General features: G+C 35.9%; 1 protein-coding gene across 2 annotated transcripts in view; it reads left to right on the top strand.

The window, feature by feature from the left end:
• The window catches only part of LOC135687076 (atrial natriuretic peptide receptor 1), a 37,212-nt gene that overhangs the window by 17,682 nt on the left and 1,290 nt on the right, over positions 1 to 18,240 (top strand). Inside the window, exons 1-19 of one of the 2 annotated variants that reach the window (XM_065203522.2) lie at positions 100 to 1,462; positions 2,230 to 2,961; positions 3,254 to 3,540; positions 4,416 to 4,755; positions 5,368 to 5,586; positions 6,326 to 6,419; positions 7,519 to 7,651; positions 8,305 to 8,394; positions 10,753 to 10,830; positions 11,386 to 11,490; positions 11,780 to 11,851; positions 12,163 to 12,331; positions 13,207 to 13,350; positions 13,599 to 13,776; positions 14,651 to 14,797; positions 15,330 to 15,453; positions 16,175 to 16,243; positions 17,121 to 17,295; positions 17,660 to 17,850. In XM_065203522.2, the coding sequence (XP_065059594.1) occupies positions 2,283 to 2,961; positions 3,254 to 3,540; positions 4,416 to 4,755; positions 5,368 to 5,586; positions 6,326 to 6,419; positions 7,519 to 7,651; positions 8,305 to 8,394; positions 10,753 to 10,830; positions 11,386 to 11,490; positions 11,780 to 11,851; positions 12,163 to 12,331; positions 13,207 to 13,350; positions 13,599 to 13,776; positions 14,651 to 14,797; positions 15,330 to 15,453; positions 16,175 to 16,243; positions 17,121 to 17,295; positions 17,660 to 17,850 (3,294 nt within the window). In that variant the 5' untranslated portion in view covers positions 100 to 1,462; positions 2,230 to 2,282. Of the gene's footprint in view, positions 1 to 99; positions 1,463 to 2,229; positions 2,962 to 3,253; positions 3,541 to 4,415; positions 4,756 to 5,367; positions 5,587 to 6,325; positions 6,420 to 7,518; positions 7,652 to 8,304; positions 8,395 to 10,752; positions 10,831 to 11,385; positions 11,491 to 11,779; positions 11,852 to 12,162; positions 12,332 to 13,206; positions 13,351 to 13,598; positions 13,777 to 14,650; positions 14,798 to 15,329; positions 15,454 to 16,174; positions 16,244 to 17,120; positions 17,296 to 17,659; positions 17,851 to 18,240 lie in introns of those variants that run through there. The other variant, XM_065203523.2, reaches the window with a different exon arrangement.

The following is an 18,240-nucleotide window of genomic DNA, read 5'->3' as shown; positions in this document are numbered from 1 at the left end:
ATGTATTTGTTTTGTTAGATATTGAGTAATTGAAGCTTGTATCCCTTCTCAAATAAACACATAGTTATGTTGCTTTGAAAGGGAAAATCTCAGAACACAATGGAAGATGTACTGCAGTCTTTTGGAGAAAAGTGCCCTTATCTTTTTGAAAAGGTACCCCTTTTTTAAGTGCCCTCATTTGAACTTTTGGAGAAATGCACGGCTGTTTCTGAGACATAAAGCCCTTCCTTATCTATGCCTCTCCAACTTTGAAGTACTTCTGGCACCTCAAGTTTAAAATCATAACTTATTTGATGCTCCTCTGGTGAATAAATTACTCTGAGAAGGCAAATTAATTTTGTCACCAAATGAATAGAGTCATCATTCCATGGATATATGCATTTTCAATTAAAGAGAGATTAAAATATGATTGCAACACAAATTTGGAAAAGGGAGGGGGGCAAGAGCTGATATCAGGCTTATAGTAAAATATTGTGTTATTTTGCTCTGTAAACAAGTGAAGTTGAGGCATGTTTTTTCTCATTCTGATTAATGCAAGTAAAAGCAACATCCATTGCTTAAAAGGATGTAAATTCCCAATTAGCAGCTTTTTAAACATCCAGTATCATTTTGCAACTGCGCAGGCAGTGGCTAAGTTCCTAACGTATTTCTCGGCTTGTGATAAAGTGCTCGGTGACGTATATAGGCAGAGCTCTACACTCTTTTTGGTGTATAGAATAGGACTGTTATATGTGTTACTCCGAGTTTCACGCTTAATGCGATCATCAGGAAACTTTTCTGTTATACCTATTTGTACAAAGAAGTATATTTCTATGACACCAACATCACTCTTTGGAGCTCGATTGAGTGGCACCTAGAAATCGAATAATACGCGATTACGGGTTTGAGAATAGACAGATTCTTTGCAAAAGTTTGATGTTTTCCAGACATTTTATTAGCATCTACAATTAAGCCATTTAAGATCAGCACTGGACACTGATGACAAGTTTGATAGATCTCATTTTACCTTGAACTAAGTCTATAAACTCTTTAGAAAAGATTTAATATTGACAGATGCTCGTCTTCTTTGGTAAATATCAACTATTCTTAAAGATTCTTGTCGTTTAAATAGACGATTAGAAGTAGCTGTTGATACACTTCGAATCCTGATAGAGACGTCTACTTTACAGTCACTGTCTTGGCGATAAATTATTCAATAATCCCACACTGTGGTATTTTCTTGATTTTGAATGCGTGAATCTAGTTTGTCTCCGAAGTTTATTGCCATCAATACTGTAACCTGCTTTTTGTGGCTTAATCACATATTCAAATACTTGTGTCCTTCTGATTAAAACTATTTTCCGTTACCATACAAACGAATTTTCGGGAATATTTTGTAAACAGGCCGTACTTTTCTTGTGAAATTTCTATCCTGCTGCTGATATCAAATTGCTTTAAGGATTGAACAGGCAATAGAAAAAAGGTAGATATGAAGATTTAATAGAATGTATTTTATTAGAAAAAGGTATATTTATTTCTCTTTGAACTTGTTAGGGTCTCCGGAAGTGAAGTGAGAAGTGAGAAGCCTCTCCAGGGTTTGAAATGCGATTGAATTATATGTAGTTAAAGGCATATCTGATGAATATGTCTTGTATAAAAACATGAAATTAAGAACCTCCATGCTTATGTCGGATAACGGCAGGAACATCAGAACATTTATAAAAATATTCCATTGACATTACTAAACACCTCTTTCCTCACACCAAACAATATGTCATGAGATACAGAGAGTGTAAAACTGAACCCAATGCTACTTGCAAGTTAACGTTTTGCTACTCAATGCTACTTGCTGTTTTGCTACCCAGTTCAATTTTGAATCCCTCTAGCTTTGTGTAAATTGAGATGCTAGGTTTTTAGATTAGCGATTAGAAGCTTGTTGCTGATAAATTAGTCATGAAAAGATTTACAAATTTTGTATTAACTTTGACGCGAATATATATGCCTGTCCTTGGAGGATTCTTTGAGGCTGAGAATTAAGCTAGATGATGCTGGGTTCTTGCACACAGGAAAGTAACTTTGAAATGCATTAATTTTACCACAAACTGCCCTCGTCTAGTATAGCTCTTGTAACATGAGCAAAAGCAGAGTCGTTCCTCTTGCCTTGTTGGTTTTTGAACTCAAGTAAATTTGTCTACATATCCAATTGGTCTTGATTTCGTCTCAATTATTATTTGTTTTCTTTTTTTGTAGATCAATTGAAGGCATCAAACTTTAAAAGATATAGATGCATAATTCTAGGAAAAATGACTGTGCAATATTGTTTGCTGGTTGCGCTGCTGCAGTTAATCTGTCACAGTCAAATACATGATGCTCACGTGCATCATCTGAGGATTGGCGCCCTTTTGGATCAATCAAACAAGACGCTTGCCAAAATTGTTCACGGAGCAGTGGATCTAGCCGTCAGGAGCATTAACGAAGATGTGGCCTTTAAGAATGTATTTTCACTGGATTACGTCATCGGTGAATCAGGCTGTACTGGAGAGAAATCTACTGGCGAGTTCGCTAGGCTTAAATACCGGCACCAAGTAGATGCAATTGTTGGCCCGTCATGCGACGAAGGCTGTAAAGCCGGCGGTTTCTTAGCAACTTATCATAATGTGCCAATGCTGTCACATAGTTGCAGCACTTCACAGATGAGCGATAAGGTTAAGTACCCAACGTTTGGCCGCTTGAAGGCATACGCGAGTGCCTCTCCGCTCACAACTACCAATGCTTTAGTGATGTTTTTTGAAAACATGAATTGGAAGAAAATAGGGATTATCCATGGGAATGGAGAGAAATGGTCCAGTGCTGCAAGTACAATAAAGTATGGCCTAGAGAAAGCCAAAATAGAGATTGCCGTTTCTGCTGAATATCTGTTTGGCCACACAGCGTCGTCAGCTCATGCAAGCATGCAGGCAGTAAAGAGGCTTGATGTTAGAAGTAAGTGGTTCTGCTTTTGTGTTTTGCATTTTACCGCTGTTGTAAAATGATGAAAAAACTAATTGTTTTGTAAACTGTAAAATAATTTAAAAATTTTTAATCTTCAGAATTCACGATTAGCCTGCATTTGATACATCTATCTTTGTTTCTATTACTAATTACGATTTAATACATAAATATATGTATTGATTTACGTACTGTCATTTTTCTAACCAGATTTTAAATCCACGCATTCAATTGTCTGTAGGTGGAGACACTTACTTTGAATATCGTATAATAAACCTTTTTTCAGTCGTTCTGCTTCTGGTTGAGGGGGAAGACGTTATGAGGTTAGCAGAAGCCGCCCAGCAGCTTGGATTGTATAAAGGGAAGAATGTATTTTTGTCTTTGGATTTCTATACTTGGGAATCGATGCCAAACTGGATGTCAAAGTATCCTGCAAACCTACTTGAAGGGTGGCTGGACATCTCAACAAAATCTATGTCAAGCAGCTTTATCGTCAACGTGGAACATGACAGATTCAAGAACGAACTGCAGATGCGACTGTTAAAGGACCCTTTCTACATCCAAGTTGCAAGTGTGAGTACTGAAGTTTGAAGCGTTGAAATGCTATAAATTCGTGCCCGTCATTTATTCCTTGAACCCTAACTATAGAATTAATACTGAAATTCCTGGTCCTAGCCTCTTTCAATTGGTTTTTCCCTGGCCTCTTTCCTCGATTGAGATGTCTAAACTTGACCATGCCTAGCATATTAGACATATCCAATGCATCTTCATCTCGTCCACTCGAGGATCCAAGAAGGCGTAAAGCAGAAAGAGTTGAAGACTTTCTGAATTGTCTGGATAGATATACAATCACTAGTTAGCGCAATCTTTAAACCGGATCTTCAATCAATTAAAGTTTCCTTTGTCTTGCTACCGTACCTCGAAAAGAAGTTAGCAATTTTGGTTTAAAGTCGTTGTATCCATAAAATAGTAATTCATTTCAAGATATACCCGCTTCAATATTTTAAATACAACATTATTATTGAGCATGGGTCCTAGACAAAAAACAAAGTAAGAAAAATAAGTTTTTTCTTTGTCCAACCCACTATTGTATAACTATTTAAAAATAATGTGTCGAGTAAAACTGCAAAAAGATTTTAATGAAATTACTGAATAAGCTAATGTAAATGTAACTAATAATGATAATTTTGGTAGACTTTCTTAATGATGGAAATGATTTTAGGAAAGAAGAGAGCTTAAAACATGTTCACATTAACATATACCTCAGAATACCTCATTTTTTCCTGAGCCATGATCTTCTTATTTTCTTATAAAAAAGTTCCTCTGAAATGACAGTGCTTGTTTTTGGTAAGAACTGCTTTTCTACAATTCGATCACATTACATGCAATGTATGTATGTATGTATGATCTTAGGTCGGTATGATATTGAACATCGCTGTTTTGTCTAGATTCACCAGCATGCATTTTACATCCATGATGCCGTCTACACTTATGCGAAAGCTGTGAAAAATGCCCTTCACAACTCCTATATTGATCACGTGGTTTTCTCCATTTATGATAACATCACCAATACTTCAAATTTGTTGGCTTCAAGAAACATAACTAACTTCACCACTGGTGACGTCAGAAGCAGTATATGGCCAGGGAATGACGATGCAATGAAAGAACTGCGGAACTGGACGATGACTCATCTGAATTTTACATCCATCAATAACACATACAATGAAAGTACATGGCTGAGGGATGGAAAATACATTGCAAGAGAGATATTTAAGATCGACTTTAATGGTGAGTTTGTTAAACTGCACATATGAAAACAAGACTATATCTCAGCTTTCAATTTTTCTACCTGCCAGTCAATTAGATTTTGAAGCACAACTGTTCAGCGAAATCTTTAGAAGAGATTCGAAAGGATCTTTAGGAATCAAAGCTTCATTCCAATTATCAAACAACTTAACTCGTTCAGTTTACATCTCTTTCACAAACATGCTGTAACACAAGGCTCCGTACTAAAGCCACTTCTTTGTCCGGGTAGCTGAGTTGGTAGCGGAACGACGCAAAGTAACCTTGGTGGCAGACTCGAGTCCTACCCTGCTCTTTTCACTGGCTCAAATTTTCTCTTAGATAATTTTACAAATCCTGTTCTACTATAATTTTAATCGTTGCAGAACGGCTGTAGATAGTTGCTCGTATATGCTGTTTTCCGTGAAAACCAATTGATTCTCAACATGTTTGTGAACAAAACTTTCAGTAAGGGAAGATGAACATCGAAGAATCAAATAACTGTCCTTAACATTCGTATATATCTTATTCAGTAAGGGTTAGATGCTTCCGAAGCCTCTAGTGATGGACCCTGCCTCAATGATCACGGCTTTATGCAAGCATTTTCTTTATTTATAGGCGTTTCTGGTCCCGTCAAGATGAATGGCCGCGGCAACCGGGTCCCAATTCTCATTGTGAGAAACTTTCTGTCACTCAACAGCTTTATCGAAGTGGCGAGTTATGATGGCACGTCAAGCGAATTTAAGATTATCTCGTATGACTTCACTTTTGCTGGAAAGTCAAAGGATATTCCACCTGACCAAGCAAAATGTGGCTTTAAGGACGACCCTTGCCAGAGTAGGCCCTTATTTTTCAATTTACTTATATAGAGAGAATTTAAGAATGCCCTTTGTAAAATTTGGTGTACATGAACTAAAGCATTTTGCAACTATTTTCTTTTGTAGTCTTATTTTGTACGTTCTTTTTTGCTACCTATTTTCACAGTTATACCTCGCTTTTCTCAAGTGACTTTAGACTTGTATATTTATTATCATTATATATGTATACTATAGTTTAACAGCTAAGTGTTCTTATATTAGATTTATATTTGCATCAAACTCAAGTCTTATAATTATCGTTAATGCAATTCTCCCAGTTGTGTAAGTGTCAGAAATTATAAGAATGAAAATGTCAATAATGATGACAGTACATCTCTGTCAATATAACGTTATTACTAACAATCATAAGGTATAAGGTATGATTGACGGAAAAAGAGACAGGGTAAGACAAAGAAGAACATGGGGAGACAATGTCAAGGAATGGAGCGGGTGTGAAAGTATTGGGAGAGCTAAACGATATTCTGAGGATAGGGATAGTTGGAGGGTCATGGTAGCCAACCTTCTGATAGAAGATGGTACCTGATGATGATGACTAACAATCACCACATGAAAGTCACATGACAAGGCCCCTGTTTAGGATAACCCAATAGCAGTAAATTTTATTAGCGTTAAAACAGTGGTATTCAAAAAGCATTTTTGCAAGCTTTTACAACCTATTTGTCTGTTCTGATTTTCTAGTGGTTTTTTTCATTTTTCAGAGGTGGCCGAAACATCAACATCGGCACTTTTGATCGCAATTTTTGCCCCACTCGCGACCGTGGTTGTCCTAGTTGTTTTGTACAAGAAATACAAGTGAGTTTTGCGTTATTATATCTCTTAAGTAGATAAATCAGTGTAGAAATACTAGGTTAGAGAGTTTTGCATTCTTATTTGGTACTCTCGACATGTTCCAGAATTTTAAATCGTTGGTAGTTTTAAGTCAGATTGAAACAGTGCATTGCTAAGGTGAAGGACGCAGATCTTATGATTGGTGTCTTTTTCTACTTTAGTGTCGTTTATCGTCATCTAGGTGAAAGTAAATTCTTTAAGACTTCTAGCAAATATACACGCTACTAGCGAAAGAAAACTAAGCATAATGCATATCCCTTCCTTCACCCAAGCATCAAAAGTTAAGTAGCTCATTTGCTCGTGATACTTTTGCAGCTCGTTGTACAATTTCGTCTATTTGTCTTGAAAACATGTGTTATTGATTATTATGTTATTAATTATGTTATTGTTTATTTCCATATGTTACTGCCAGTTTGTGTTGATAACCTCCAAATTTTATTCAATGCAGTTATATTTTGAAATATGCGGACAAACTTTCACATTTAGATCAAATATAAACCTCGATCTCTACTGAAAAAGAAAGCTCCATAATTCAAAGAATTTTCAAAAGAAATCAAAGAATCTCAATTATTCAACCGTATTAAGCACTTTTGTAACTTTTTTTTTTTTTAAATTTGTCAAGCATCTTTCTAAGTAATTGATTTAAACTGATCTAGTTTGGCTCTAATAAAGCTAGCGCCTTTGCTTACTTTGAGTAAAGGAGAAAGAAAATTCAAGGTCCCCAGAGTAGCGTTTAGTAGCCAGACATTCTGATACGAAGCATTTAGTTATGGTGACCATGTGAATAACGTAGGGAGTTTCCCCCTCTGTTGACATTTCGCTGAATATAATATCAAACAGTGTTAAGGTTTTTCTTTTATTTGAAGCCTTGTTATCAACGATCGATGAGATACTTTTGATATTTTGTTCTATTGACAAAAAGTTTGTTCGACCACACCCAAAAACCCTCTCTTCATCTAGTCTTTCTAAACCACGACGAGCTTTGTTAGCGATGTTGTCCGCAAGTAGCTATAATTTTTTCATAGATAACTGAATAATTAATATGAAATATTTTTGGTTACAGAAAACGAAATTTTGAGAATGATATTTTCAACAATAAGAGGTCGTTCTTGGACTATTCAGACTTGATCATTCAAAGAAGCTCGGTTGAACAAATGAAAGATAACCAAAGTTTGGACGATCTCGGCTCCTTACAGGTAGGCCGTCGTCTTTAAAAGGCCTGACGTTTACGGCAATCAGCTGACGTGAACGAATTCATATTGTTTACTATATATGTCATGCATCTCGGGGATGCCTACATATTTTTATCAAGAATACCTAACTTTTTGCTGACCTTCATCCTTAAAGTTCTCATATTGTTTACTACAGATGTCATGGCTCTTGCAGATTCCTACACACGCTTTTTCAAGAGTATCTAAATTTTTGCTGAGCCTCATTCTTAAGCCTTGTGATTCCGAGCCTGAAATTGTTAGTCATTCTTAAGAATAATTTCAAATTGTGAATTTTGTAAGAGTCGAGAAAGTAAGTTCTTGTCTTCGTCTTTTGTCATCATTCAAACAATTTCAGAATTAAAACTTGCTAGCAGATTTGAAATCTGACGATTGATCTCCAACTTTTTGCAAGAAAGCAAAAATGAGAGCCAAATAAATTGTCTTGCTTCCTCAAAATGCTCAAATAAATAAAAATTCCATCTGCCGATGGTATTCCAACCTGGCATTTATTCTCAATTAATTCTAAAATTTCACCAAATTCGAACCTCATTATACCTTTAGAATTGTTCTAATAAGAAGAAAAGTGTGGATGTTGCTTTGTTGTGTTCATTCAAATTAATTTTTTGTTTGTTTTACAGAATGACTCATTAAATGAAAGAGACGTGACAATGTCAACATCATCACGATTTTTTAAGGATCACATTAACGCATTTGTGGCTTTATACAAGGTGCGCAAAAGTATTTCCTTAAAGGAGAACTGACACGCAAAAATAACTTTAGCTTATTCTATGCAAAATTTGTCGCTGACTTCAAATCTGGAAAAAGTTTTCTTCTAAGATTCACCGTTTTTCTGATATTTGCACTTTTATCCGTCAATTACGTCACAGCCAGGACTCGGGAATTTCCCGAAGCGGAAACAAGATTATCGCCAGGAGTTGTTAAAATTCTCGGTTGACGTCACAAGTGACATGTTCACAATGCCGTTGTAAAGGCTTTCACCGCAACGGTGAAAGTACAAATGAAGTTTCGTGTTTTATTGAAAATAGTCCGCGGTGAAAAGACAAAAAATTGTCAGGCATCTCATTTATAAGTATAAAAAAGCTAGAAAATCTTAGCTACATGTCTGCTAGGACGCCAATATCCACAGAAAATTTATTTTTTTTGCCATGATATCTTCGAACCAGCATGCTTTGAAACATTGAAAGACCCTCTAAGCTTGTGAAAAAGGAGTCCACTTTGTTTGAAAACTGATACCGTTTCTTCAAAGTTTTTACTTTTATAATTACAAATGTAATCGCAACATGGGGGAGGGGGGGATGAAGCAATAGCCAAAAGACAAACGAAATCTAGTGGAGACGGCGGTAAAAGCGATCCTGCAGCCTGCTTTGGGTACAGAAATATGAATTCAAGAAAAAACCTTGGTTGACGGGAGCTGCGAGTGTGACTAAATAATAATTTCACTGAACTTGATTATCGTATTTTAACAGAGGTTGAGATACTAGGGAATAATCTAGTCTAGAAAAAGACTATCCCCTACCCAAGTCAAAATTGTTTGCAAAAGAAGATAATGCGCCAGTTGATATTCCTATGACAACCAAAAATCATTTTTCTTCGACTAAGAAATCAAGTTCTGTGACTAAGAGCTAAGAGCCTTTTTCGTAGATCCAGATTTTTCAACAGCCTTAAAGGTAATTCCCGAAACCCTTCACACCCGGTGAAAATGGCATATAATCCGCACAAGTGAGACTTTCAACCCGCCTTTACTATTTAATACCACGATACAGTTAACGAGTTTGAAACATGGAAAAACAATCATAGAATGCTATATTGATAGTGAATAACTTGCAGTTCCGTTGAGGGCATCATAGGCATTTCAGCGAATTAGGCCATACAGACAAAGCAGTCTGGACAAAGACCCCTCAATCTGAAATGAAATTCTAGTTTTACGATACCTGATCCCATTTAGATTGTAGCAATAGCAATGTTTTTAATAGAAACTCCATATCAGTTTGTACTTCCAGTCTGTTCTTTGTTCATAATATCGTCACTGTTGAGCCATGGAACGACTGTCTGCCCCAAGCGGCAGCGCTGGTTGGTAGCAAAAACTCAGACGGCTGAAATTTTCCGTTTGTTTCGAAATCAGTGTAATAAAACTCGGATTCAGAGTCCCGAACCATTGAAAAATTCAATTATGTGTCAAAAATGCAAAATTAGCTCCTTTCAGATGCACAAAATAAACATTTGTCCGCAGCATTTTCCTAAAGGTTTCTATAGAGAAACACAATACGTGCTGAGAACATGTCACTTGTGACGTCAAAGATGATCGCCCACTCGTGACGATTTTCGCCTCGAGTCTCAAGTTGTCGGAACAATTGTCGTTTCTCAACTTAAAACGCCTGTATTTCAAAAACGGTAACTGTGATTTAAAAAATTTTTTCGATCCCGAAATTTGCTTGTCACAAACTACTGTTTTAGCCAAACTTATTTTTGCGTGTCAGTTCTCCTTTAACGCTATAAATTTGAGATTAACAACGATTGCTCTATTTGCAGACACTCCTTTCTGCATACTGAACGTTTTATTAATTTGGTTCGAAAGCAAATTCAGAAGGCCAATTTGTTCAGTAATTTGCTTAGTTCAAACGATAAAATATAAATATAAAATAGAACAACTCTTGAATTTCTTAGGTGTTTTCAAAGTCCTCTAACAAATTCTGTTATACCAACTGTATTTTTGAAAGCGTTTACAGAACTTAGAAAGCACCCAAGGCTAGATAGATAGTGCTCTTTTTTCGTTTCGGCCTAAGATAGTAAGTTAATCCGAGCGTTTAAAAATTTTCTCTAAAAACAATCTCGATCATGATTCTGTAATTTTTCTTACATTCTTTATCAATCTTATTAACACTTCTGTTTTGACATCCGAAAAAGTCATGCATTCATATTTCATATATTAAAGAGGATGTCTTATATTCGTGCCTTTTGACAATGAAATCCTGTATTACACATGCAGCTATATGTAAACTTGATATTTGGGGTATCAGTGTTTGTCCGTTTTAGGACACCTTGTAATATATCTCTTGTTTTGGTAGCATCAAAATGTCTTTGTCAAGCGACTCCATAAGAGGCAAGTTCACTTGGATCGAGAGACGTTGCTGGAGATAAAGTTGGTAAGCAAATTCAGATAAAACATCAAATGTTCAAAAGAAGTCTCATAATTACTTTTTGCATCAAAGTTTCTTTGCCATTTAAACAATCTATTTAGTTTAAGTTATTGTGTCCTGTTCTTCTTAAAAAGGCTTGCTTTACCTTTCCAAATTTGCTTCTACGAAAGTCTTATAAAAAGTTCAAATCGTGTGTCATCGAACTCTTACCTTCGCGTAGCATCTATTTATATTGCGGAGGAGATTGTAAGTAGAGTATAGATAATGCTTAATAAAGGACCTAATTTCCTCTTTTCTTGCCATCTCCTCCTCATTGTCAGAAATAATGTGTCTAGATATTCGTTTTACGCTTTCTAAATTTCAAAATCTGTTAGATAGTAAGTAATCTGCTAGTATGATTAATTGCCTTCTTAATAAGTTTAAGAAATTACTATTTCAACGTCATCTTTAGTGACATGGAGCTTAATTTAAGTGGTTTTATAGTTTATTCTAAATCGGTGTAAGGATGTCAATAGGAAAGCCACAGTAACAAATTCTGCATAATTGAGCTTTTAATTCTAGGCACGTGATATTCATCATTCAAATGTCAATCCATATTTGGGAGTCGTTGTTCAGCCTCCAAGGATCTGCGTTGTTTCACCGTATTGTACGAAAGGCAGTTTGAGGGTAGGTATTAGCGTTCATTACAATACTTATTCAATTATACGACCCACCGTTTATCCGGACTTCGATATTCCGGTCCATAAAATATATGATAAAACTTTAACCCGGGTCCAGTTGCGGGAAATGGCCACCAGAAAGCGTGAGATGCAGTAAGTTTCTGATTTATCCGCTGCCAGCCGATCAGGAAATTCCTGGAGTCAGAATATATATGTTTCGTTTCTTCGTCGCTTTTCAAAAATGGTAAAACTTCAGGTTTTGAAAATATACTTTATGCGTTCTGATCTAATTTTAGGACGTACTGGCAAATGAGGACATCACCCTAGACTGGGTATTTCGTATTTCTTTTGCTGGGGACATCGCCTCGGTAAGTTTTCGTAGTCATTCATATATTATGTGGTTTTTCAAACAATCTGACCAGAGGAAAAACTCCTCTAAGAATATTCCCGTGTTTGTATGAATAAACATATTTAATTTCAATAGTCTTATACTTTGGCTGGTAGTTAAAACTCCTGTGACGAATCAGGTTGTAGGCAACGCACAGTAGAGGATGAATTAATTAGATACTTCTTAGATACAAAGAAAAATCTGAATCAGAAACACTTTAGATAGAATGTCATGGCTGCAAAGTTGATATTGAGTGCAATTTTACAACTGGATTATGTTTTTTTATTTTAGGGAATGGCAGAGATTCATGAAATGATAGGACCCATGGGCAATCTGACATCTTACAATGTCTTGGTCGACAGAAGATGGACATGTCAGATCTCTGATTATGGGCTTGAGCGTTTTAAAGAGCCTACTCGACATCATGCGCCAACGCCAACTAACGAGGAAAAGTACCACAGTATGTTTCATAATGAGAACTTTCCTATACTGTACGACTTGTATGTGAATGACAATTGACGGTTACGGCATTCAAGTATCGATCAAACAATGTTATCAATCCAATAGTCAACATGTCCTTATCAAAGTCAGTTTTGTTTTGGCCATTACCCGTCCCTGTGCTAAGAAATATTGTTGCAATATTTTTGTCAAAACTCAGTCTTGCGATTTAAAAAGTCTTTGTGGCTTGATTCTTGCAAATGGGAGGATGTTTGTGTTGCTTTTTCAAGAAAATTTATTTTTCACGTTTTGAAAATATGCAACAAGCTCTTGCAAGTTTGATATGTTGACAATAATATCATACCACTGGTTTTTTATATCCAAGTCAATATTATCAGATAGTGCAATATACTATCAGCAAATTATCCAATATATCATTGGCATATTTCCAACATAAATAGATAACTTAGTTTTAATATGCAATTCAGTGCTATTAGAGAGTCCATTATTATAATATTACAAGCATATCATGCAAGATATTATACCCATATTGCCAATGCTATTAGATCACTGGTTTTTAACATCCAAATCGATATTATTAGATAGACCAATAAATTTTTATCAATAAAGTTATCAAAGATATTATTAGCATATTAACAACAGTTCTAAACCACTTGTTTTTTATATTCAATTCAATATTATTTGATAGTCCAAATGAATTATTAGATTTCAAGTCATTATAATTATTAAATGAATTATTAGCACATTCTTAACGCTATTAGTCAATTAGGACAATTTTGATATATTGTTGAGACCTGATCATGTCATTATTGTGAACTCTATATTCACGCGAGTATCACATTAAGTCCAGTTTCATCAGTGGTTTATTTATTTTAGAATTGTTATGGAAAGCACCAGAACTTTTGAGTGTAACAATGAAGAAGACGAGCAAGCCTGGAGACGTGTATTCCTACGGAATAATACTGTCTGAAATCATTACTCGTACATTGCCATATGAAAACTACGGCTATCCAGCTAAAGGTAATTAACCCTAAAAGTAAATGATACTTGCATTTTAAAACCTCATTTCTTTTCTTTTTTTAATGGACCACATGACTGCAATCGCAGAAACGAAGCAAAGGGCCACAGTAAAAATTTTGTGTAGAGAGTCGACGTTTTTGAGATCTCTGCTTTTTGTAACCTGATTCCTAGGCTAATTTATGGCTTTTTCTGGGCAAAATTATTTTATTTTTTCAAGCAAGGTTATAATATTAAGTTATCCGTTTCAGACGTTATTCACTTTGTGCAAAGGAGATGTCTGCCTCCTTTCCGTCCGCATGTGAGGCTGCAAAGTGGTTTGGATGGTAGAATACTTGATATGATGAGGAGATGTTGGCATGAGTTTCCTGCCGAACGGCCTACATTCACTGATCTGAGAAAGCCTTTGAAAGCTGTCATGAAAGATAGGTAGGTATTGCTAGTTCATGCATTTCACATACCAATTATTTAGCGAAAGAAAATGTAACTCTGGGGCTAACAAAAGTCAGTGATGGTCGATGAAAGTAATCAAACTAAATGGACCTTGAAAATCCATTTAGCTCGAAGCTCGCAAACAAGAAGCTCGAAACTTAGGTTTGCATTAAAGCAGCATACCCATTGAGCCATTATAATCCATTGCTTCTGGTTACACACAAGAGTTCCATCATAAATTTATCCTTCAGAGGCTGAAAAAAGTTAAATCTATTTTCGTCCATTGTAACTATACCTGGCAAATTTGCCCGTTTTTGTAGGATAATTTCTAAAACACATGCAATTATAAATCCGTAACACTTTCTGTCAGAAGTTTGCTTGAAAGGGGTAGGGATAAAAAATTAATGCCCCTAGAGCCTGGGATATAATACACTTTCAAAAGAGGTTTTCCATAATTGAAAGCATCTACTGGTGATATGCCTATGATACCATTGTGAGAGTAGCGAGCACATGAAGGCAAAGAGGGCACCTCTGTTTGCTACAAAAGGCGCTAAATCATGCCTCCTGTGCCCCCCTCCCACAGGTTCCTATTTCTAAGATCTTGATGCAAAAGAATAACTATGTGTTTTTGTACTGAGAAACTGAAGCAAACCAAACGCACACTCCGCAGCCTCGAAGTATTAGGAAGTTAAAAACAGCTTGCCTAAATCTCCATTAATGGTCTTTATTCAAACGGAATTATTGTGTATCATTGCTCCATATTATGTTGATTCGCGCTTAAAAAACAACCAAGATTCTTACTCATATGGGCAAGCAGTGGCCATTACTCTCCTCTTTTCAGCTGTAAGTAAATTCATGATCTTTATTTTAGAAATGAAAGCCAAAATCTGGTCGATAACATGTTAGAAATGATGGAGAAATACACAAACCATTTGGAAAGAAGAGTCAATGAGAGAACAGAGCAATTGCGCTCTGAAAAGGAGAAAGTGGAATCACTTCTGTATACAATGTTACCAAAGTAAGTTGGTTTTCCTTCTTTATACTATTTTCCTCAAATAAACTTTTCAAGTTTTTCTTTCTGTTTTTTCTTTAAATTCGTCTGTTTCAGTAGCTTTTCTTTTGGTCGCCTAATTTAAGTCGTGAATTGCCCAAGTCTAGTAAACAACCAACTTAAGATTCTCAGTCTATCGTTGCTTTCAATGCTCTATCCCTTTCTTGCATATCGACACTATCTTTATCAATTTCATTTATCCTAACACCAAAGACTGCATTTTTCTCCAACCCCTCCCCCCCCCATATTACACCTTACTGCGATTGCGACAAAGAGCACCGTACCAATGTCGAGAGAACAGGCTTTATACAGGCCTTCATTAAGTCGATGACTTAGTGTAAGGAAAGGGGGAAGTGTTGCAAAAAGATATTGTGTAGCTTGGAAGAGAAATTATTTATTGCTTAGAGATATTTTTTTAATGTAAAAGTTTATTGAGAGGATAAGTACTTGAAAGTTCTTTCTCAAACAAGTTTTGTAACACAGATGTTTTCCTTGGTAGGTCTATCGCACATAGGCTGAAAATGGGCGAGCTGATTTCGCCTGAACAATTCTTCTGTGTTTCAATCATGCTGGCGGATATTGTCGACTTCTCATCAATAACAGCAAGCAGCACACCGATGCAGGTACTATGGCCGATCTTTTTGTTTAACATCTTTCAGATTTCGTATTTCAACCTTATATTGCTTTATTCATAGAAACGATAAAGTATTTTCCTTTCTTTCTTTATTTAAAGTTGGTACAACTTCTAGCTATGTATACCCAAGCTAATTAAAACCAACTGATTTTAATAACCAACGCTAAATATAGGGTAAATCAAATATAACCGATGTTGCATATATATTCCTTGCAAAGATTACAAGTACAATTGAAAGATGTATACTCTGAGATTTTTTTCTTCAATATTTGTAAAGTAGGGGAGTACTCTATCTCGTTTGGAACTGAATTCCATATTTGGCTACATCTGTATGTTTCATGATATCATGTATGGCATTTTTCTTTTCTAATGATTCTATGGACCAAAATGGTCCTTTTATTGGAGTACAATATCAACATTAAATCTAAGGAATAAATCTTAATTACAAATAAACGACGAAATTAATTTATTGTTAGCGCTAAGTAATTTCAAAACGAACAGGGTTGCGGGAAATTATATGAACTTATAGTTATTCTAAAAATTTTATGCCAATTTTTTATTTTGTTGTTGGCAAATCAGTTCCTTCCACCAGTTTTTTGTGATGAAGCTTCTTCAGTGAGACCCTGCATAAATGAGATCTTTTGAATTAAGTAGTAAAATTGCATAATTTTGTTATTGATATTTTTCTCAATTTCTATATTAATTTTTAGGTTGTGGACGTTTTGAACGACTTAACAAAGATTTTCGACAGCACTATCGAGCGCTTTGACGCTTTCAAAGTTAGTAAGCTGTTTTTATCTATTGACTTAGCTAGCATGGGCTCCGACAAAGGTTGAAAAGTGGGGGGGGGGGCAAAGGAAATTTTAACACCCATAACAAAAGATTTTGAAAAAAACTCTATTGTTTTGCAAAAATGTGGGGGGACCAAGGCCCCCGGCCCCCCCCCCCCTTCGTTGGAGGCCCTGGCTAGGCTTCTATCGCTTTTACAAAGTGGTTCTTTCTACCTGAGATCAGGAATTCTTCTTAATTTGAAACACATTCTTAAGTTGCCTTAGAAAGCCGGTAAATTTTCATAGATATACAATTGGATATTCAGTTTTGACAAGAAGAAGACTTAGCAAATTTCTAACGAGAACTGTGCCAACAGCTGTACATGATTTCATAAAACCTTTGTAATTACTGAAAATGGCCATTATAAACATTTTCGTATCGGAAACAATATGATTCACTTAGTGAAAATGGTTCTCGTGGAGCAATAACAACATACGTAAAATTTTCATTTGAATACATTTGCTCAAAAAATAATTCCCCCAAGGACACGTCAAGGCTACCTACCCTGAAAAAGCCCCCTTCAGATCCTATTACTCAATGCTATAACAAAAATCTGAAAAATATCACCTTATTCTGCTTTAAATCTTTTCTGGCTTGCTTAACCTTTTTAAATTTGTTTTTCTAAAATGCATTTCATCGTATTTATTGCCTTGACCTTGTAAATTCATGTTTGTTCTAAATTGCCATTGTGCACTGATTGTTCTAAAGATATTAAATGTACTACTCAAATGACTTTTAGACCTCCTAAGCATTGCGATTGTTACAAAGTTTTAACAATTTAAAAATCCTTGAGAATTTGAAAATTCATTATCAATACCCACACAGTTTGAAAACTACAATGAAAAGTATTCAGTCGTCTCTGGATGCCCCAAAAAGAACGGTATTCGACACGTGAGGAATATTGCCATGCTTGCCTTGAAGATGATGGGCAAAATGACTGCATTCAGAATGAGGCATCGCCCGTACGAGATACTTCGTTTACGAATCTGTTGTCATTCTGGTGAGTCTTATTTCTTAATCATTATGTCTTGTGTCAAATTTTGCCCTAATGAATCCTCTTCGACCCTTCTGCAAACACTGTATGAGCTCCCAAAGATTACGAAGTACCTTCCTGTTATTATAATGGGGCATTAATACTTTTTTATTTTTCAACAACGATTTTATTTATTCAATGGTAGCGTCATTAGGCGTGGTAAGGCGGGCTTGTCTGCCCAGAATCCGCAATGCCCTGAGTTCCTGAGATCCACACCAACTAAAGATGCATCATATTTCTGAAAAGTCAATGTTTCTTGATCATGATTATGCCAGTTTATATTAAAGGGGTGCGAATTAGCATGAGAATTATATGGTAATGGATTTTTCAGGCCCTGTCGTTGGCGGACTGGTTGGTCTTAAAACACCAAAGTACTGTCTCTACGGAGATTCAATGTCGTATATCACTCATCTTGAAGCAACTGGACCCCCTTTGAGAATACAAGTGAGTCCAGATTTCAAAGAGAAATTGAACGACGTCGGAGGCTTTGAGACAATCATACGTGGCCCTGTTAGAGTTAAGGTAAATAAACCGTCTCTGAATTTTCATTGTGAATTACATAACCATCGAGTTACATAATTATGATTTTAGAATCATCTATAAAGGTCGATGGTAAGGAATGTTCTTGCCTTCGATTCATAAAAGCTCAGTTTTTGTAACTCTCATGCTCAAAAGCGTTAGTTGGTTTCTTATCTGTTTTTGTTGTTGGTGCTGCAGCTCTTTTGTTGTTGCTGTTGTTGCTATTGTTGCTGTTGTTGTTTGTTGTTGTAACTATTATCGTCGTAATGATATGTCATGATATGTCAATGCCCAGCCAGGCCTTCAGCCTCCCTTCCTCACTTTGCTTCTAGCAGTGGGCATGTCCCCCCCTCCCAATCTTTGATGTTGTTGGTTTTGGCATGGCCCTTCTCC

Source organism: Rhopilema esculentum, chromosome 20, assembly GCF_057945365.1.
Source record: "Rhopilema esculentum isolate cy_ngs chromosome 20, ASM5794536v1, whole genome shotgun sequence".
NCBI lineage: Eukaryota > Metazoa > Cnidaria > Scyphozoa > Rhizostomeae > Rhizostomatidae > Rhopilema > Rhopilema esculentum.
This window is presented reverse-complemented; position numbering and strand designations above follow the sequence as displayed.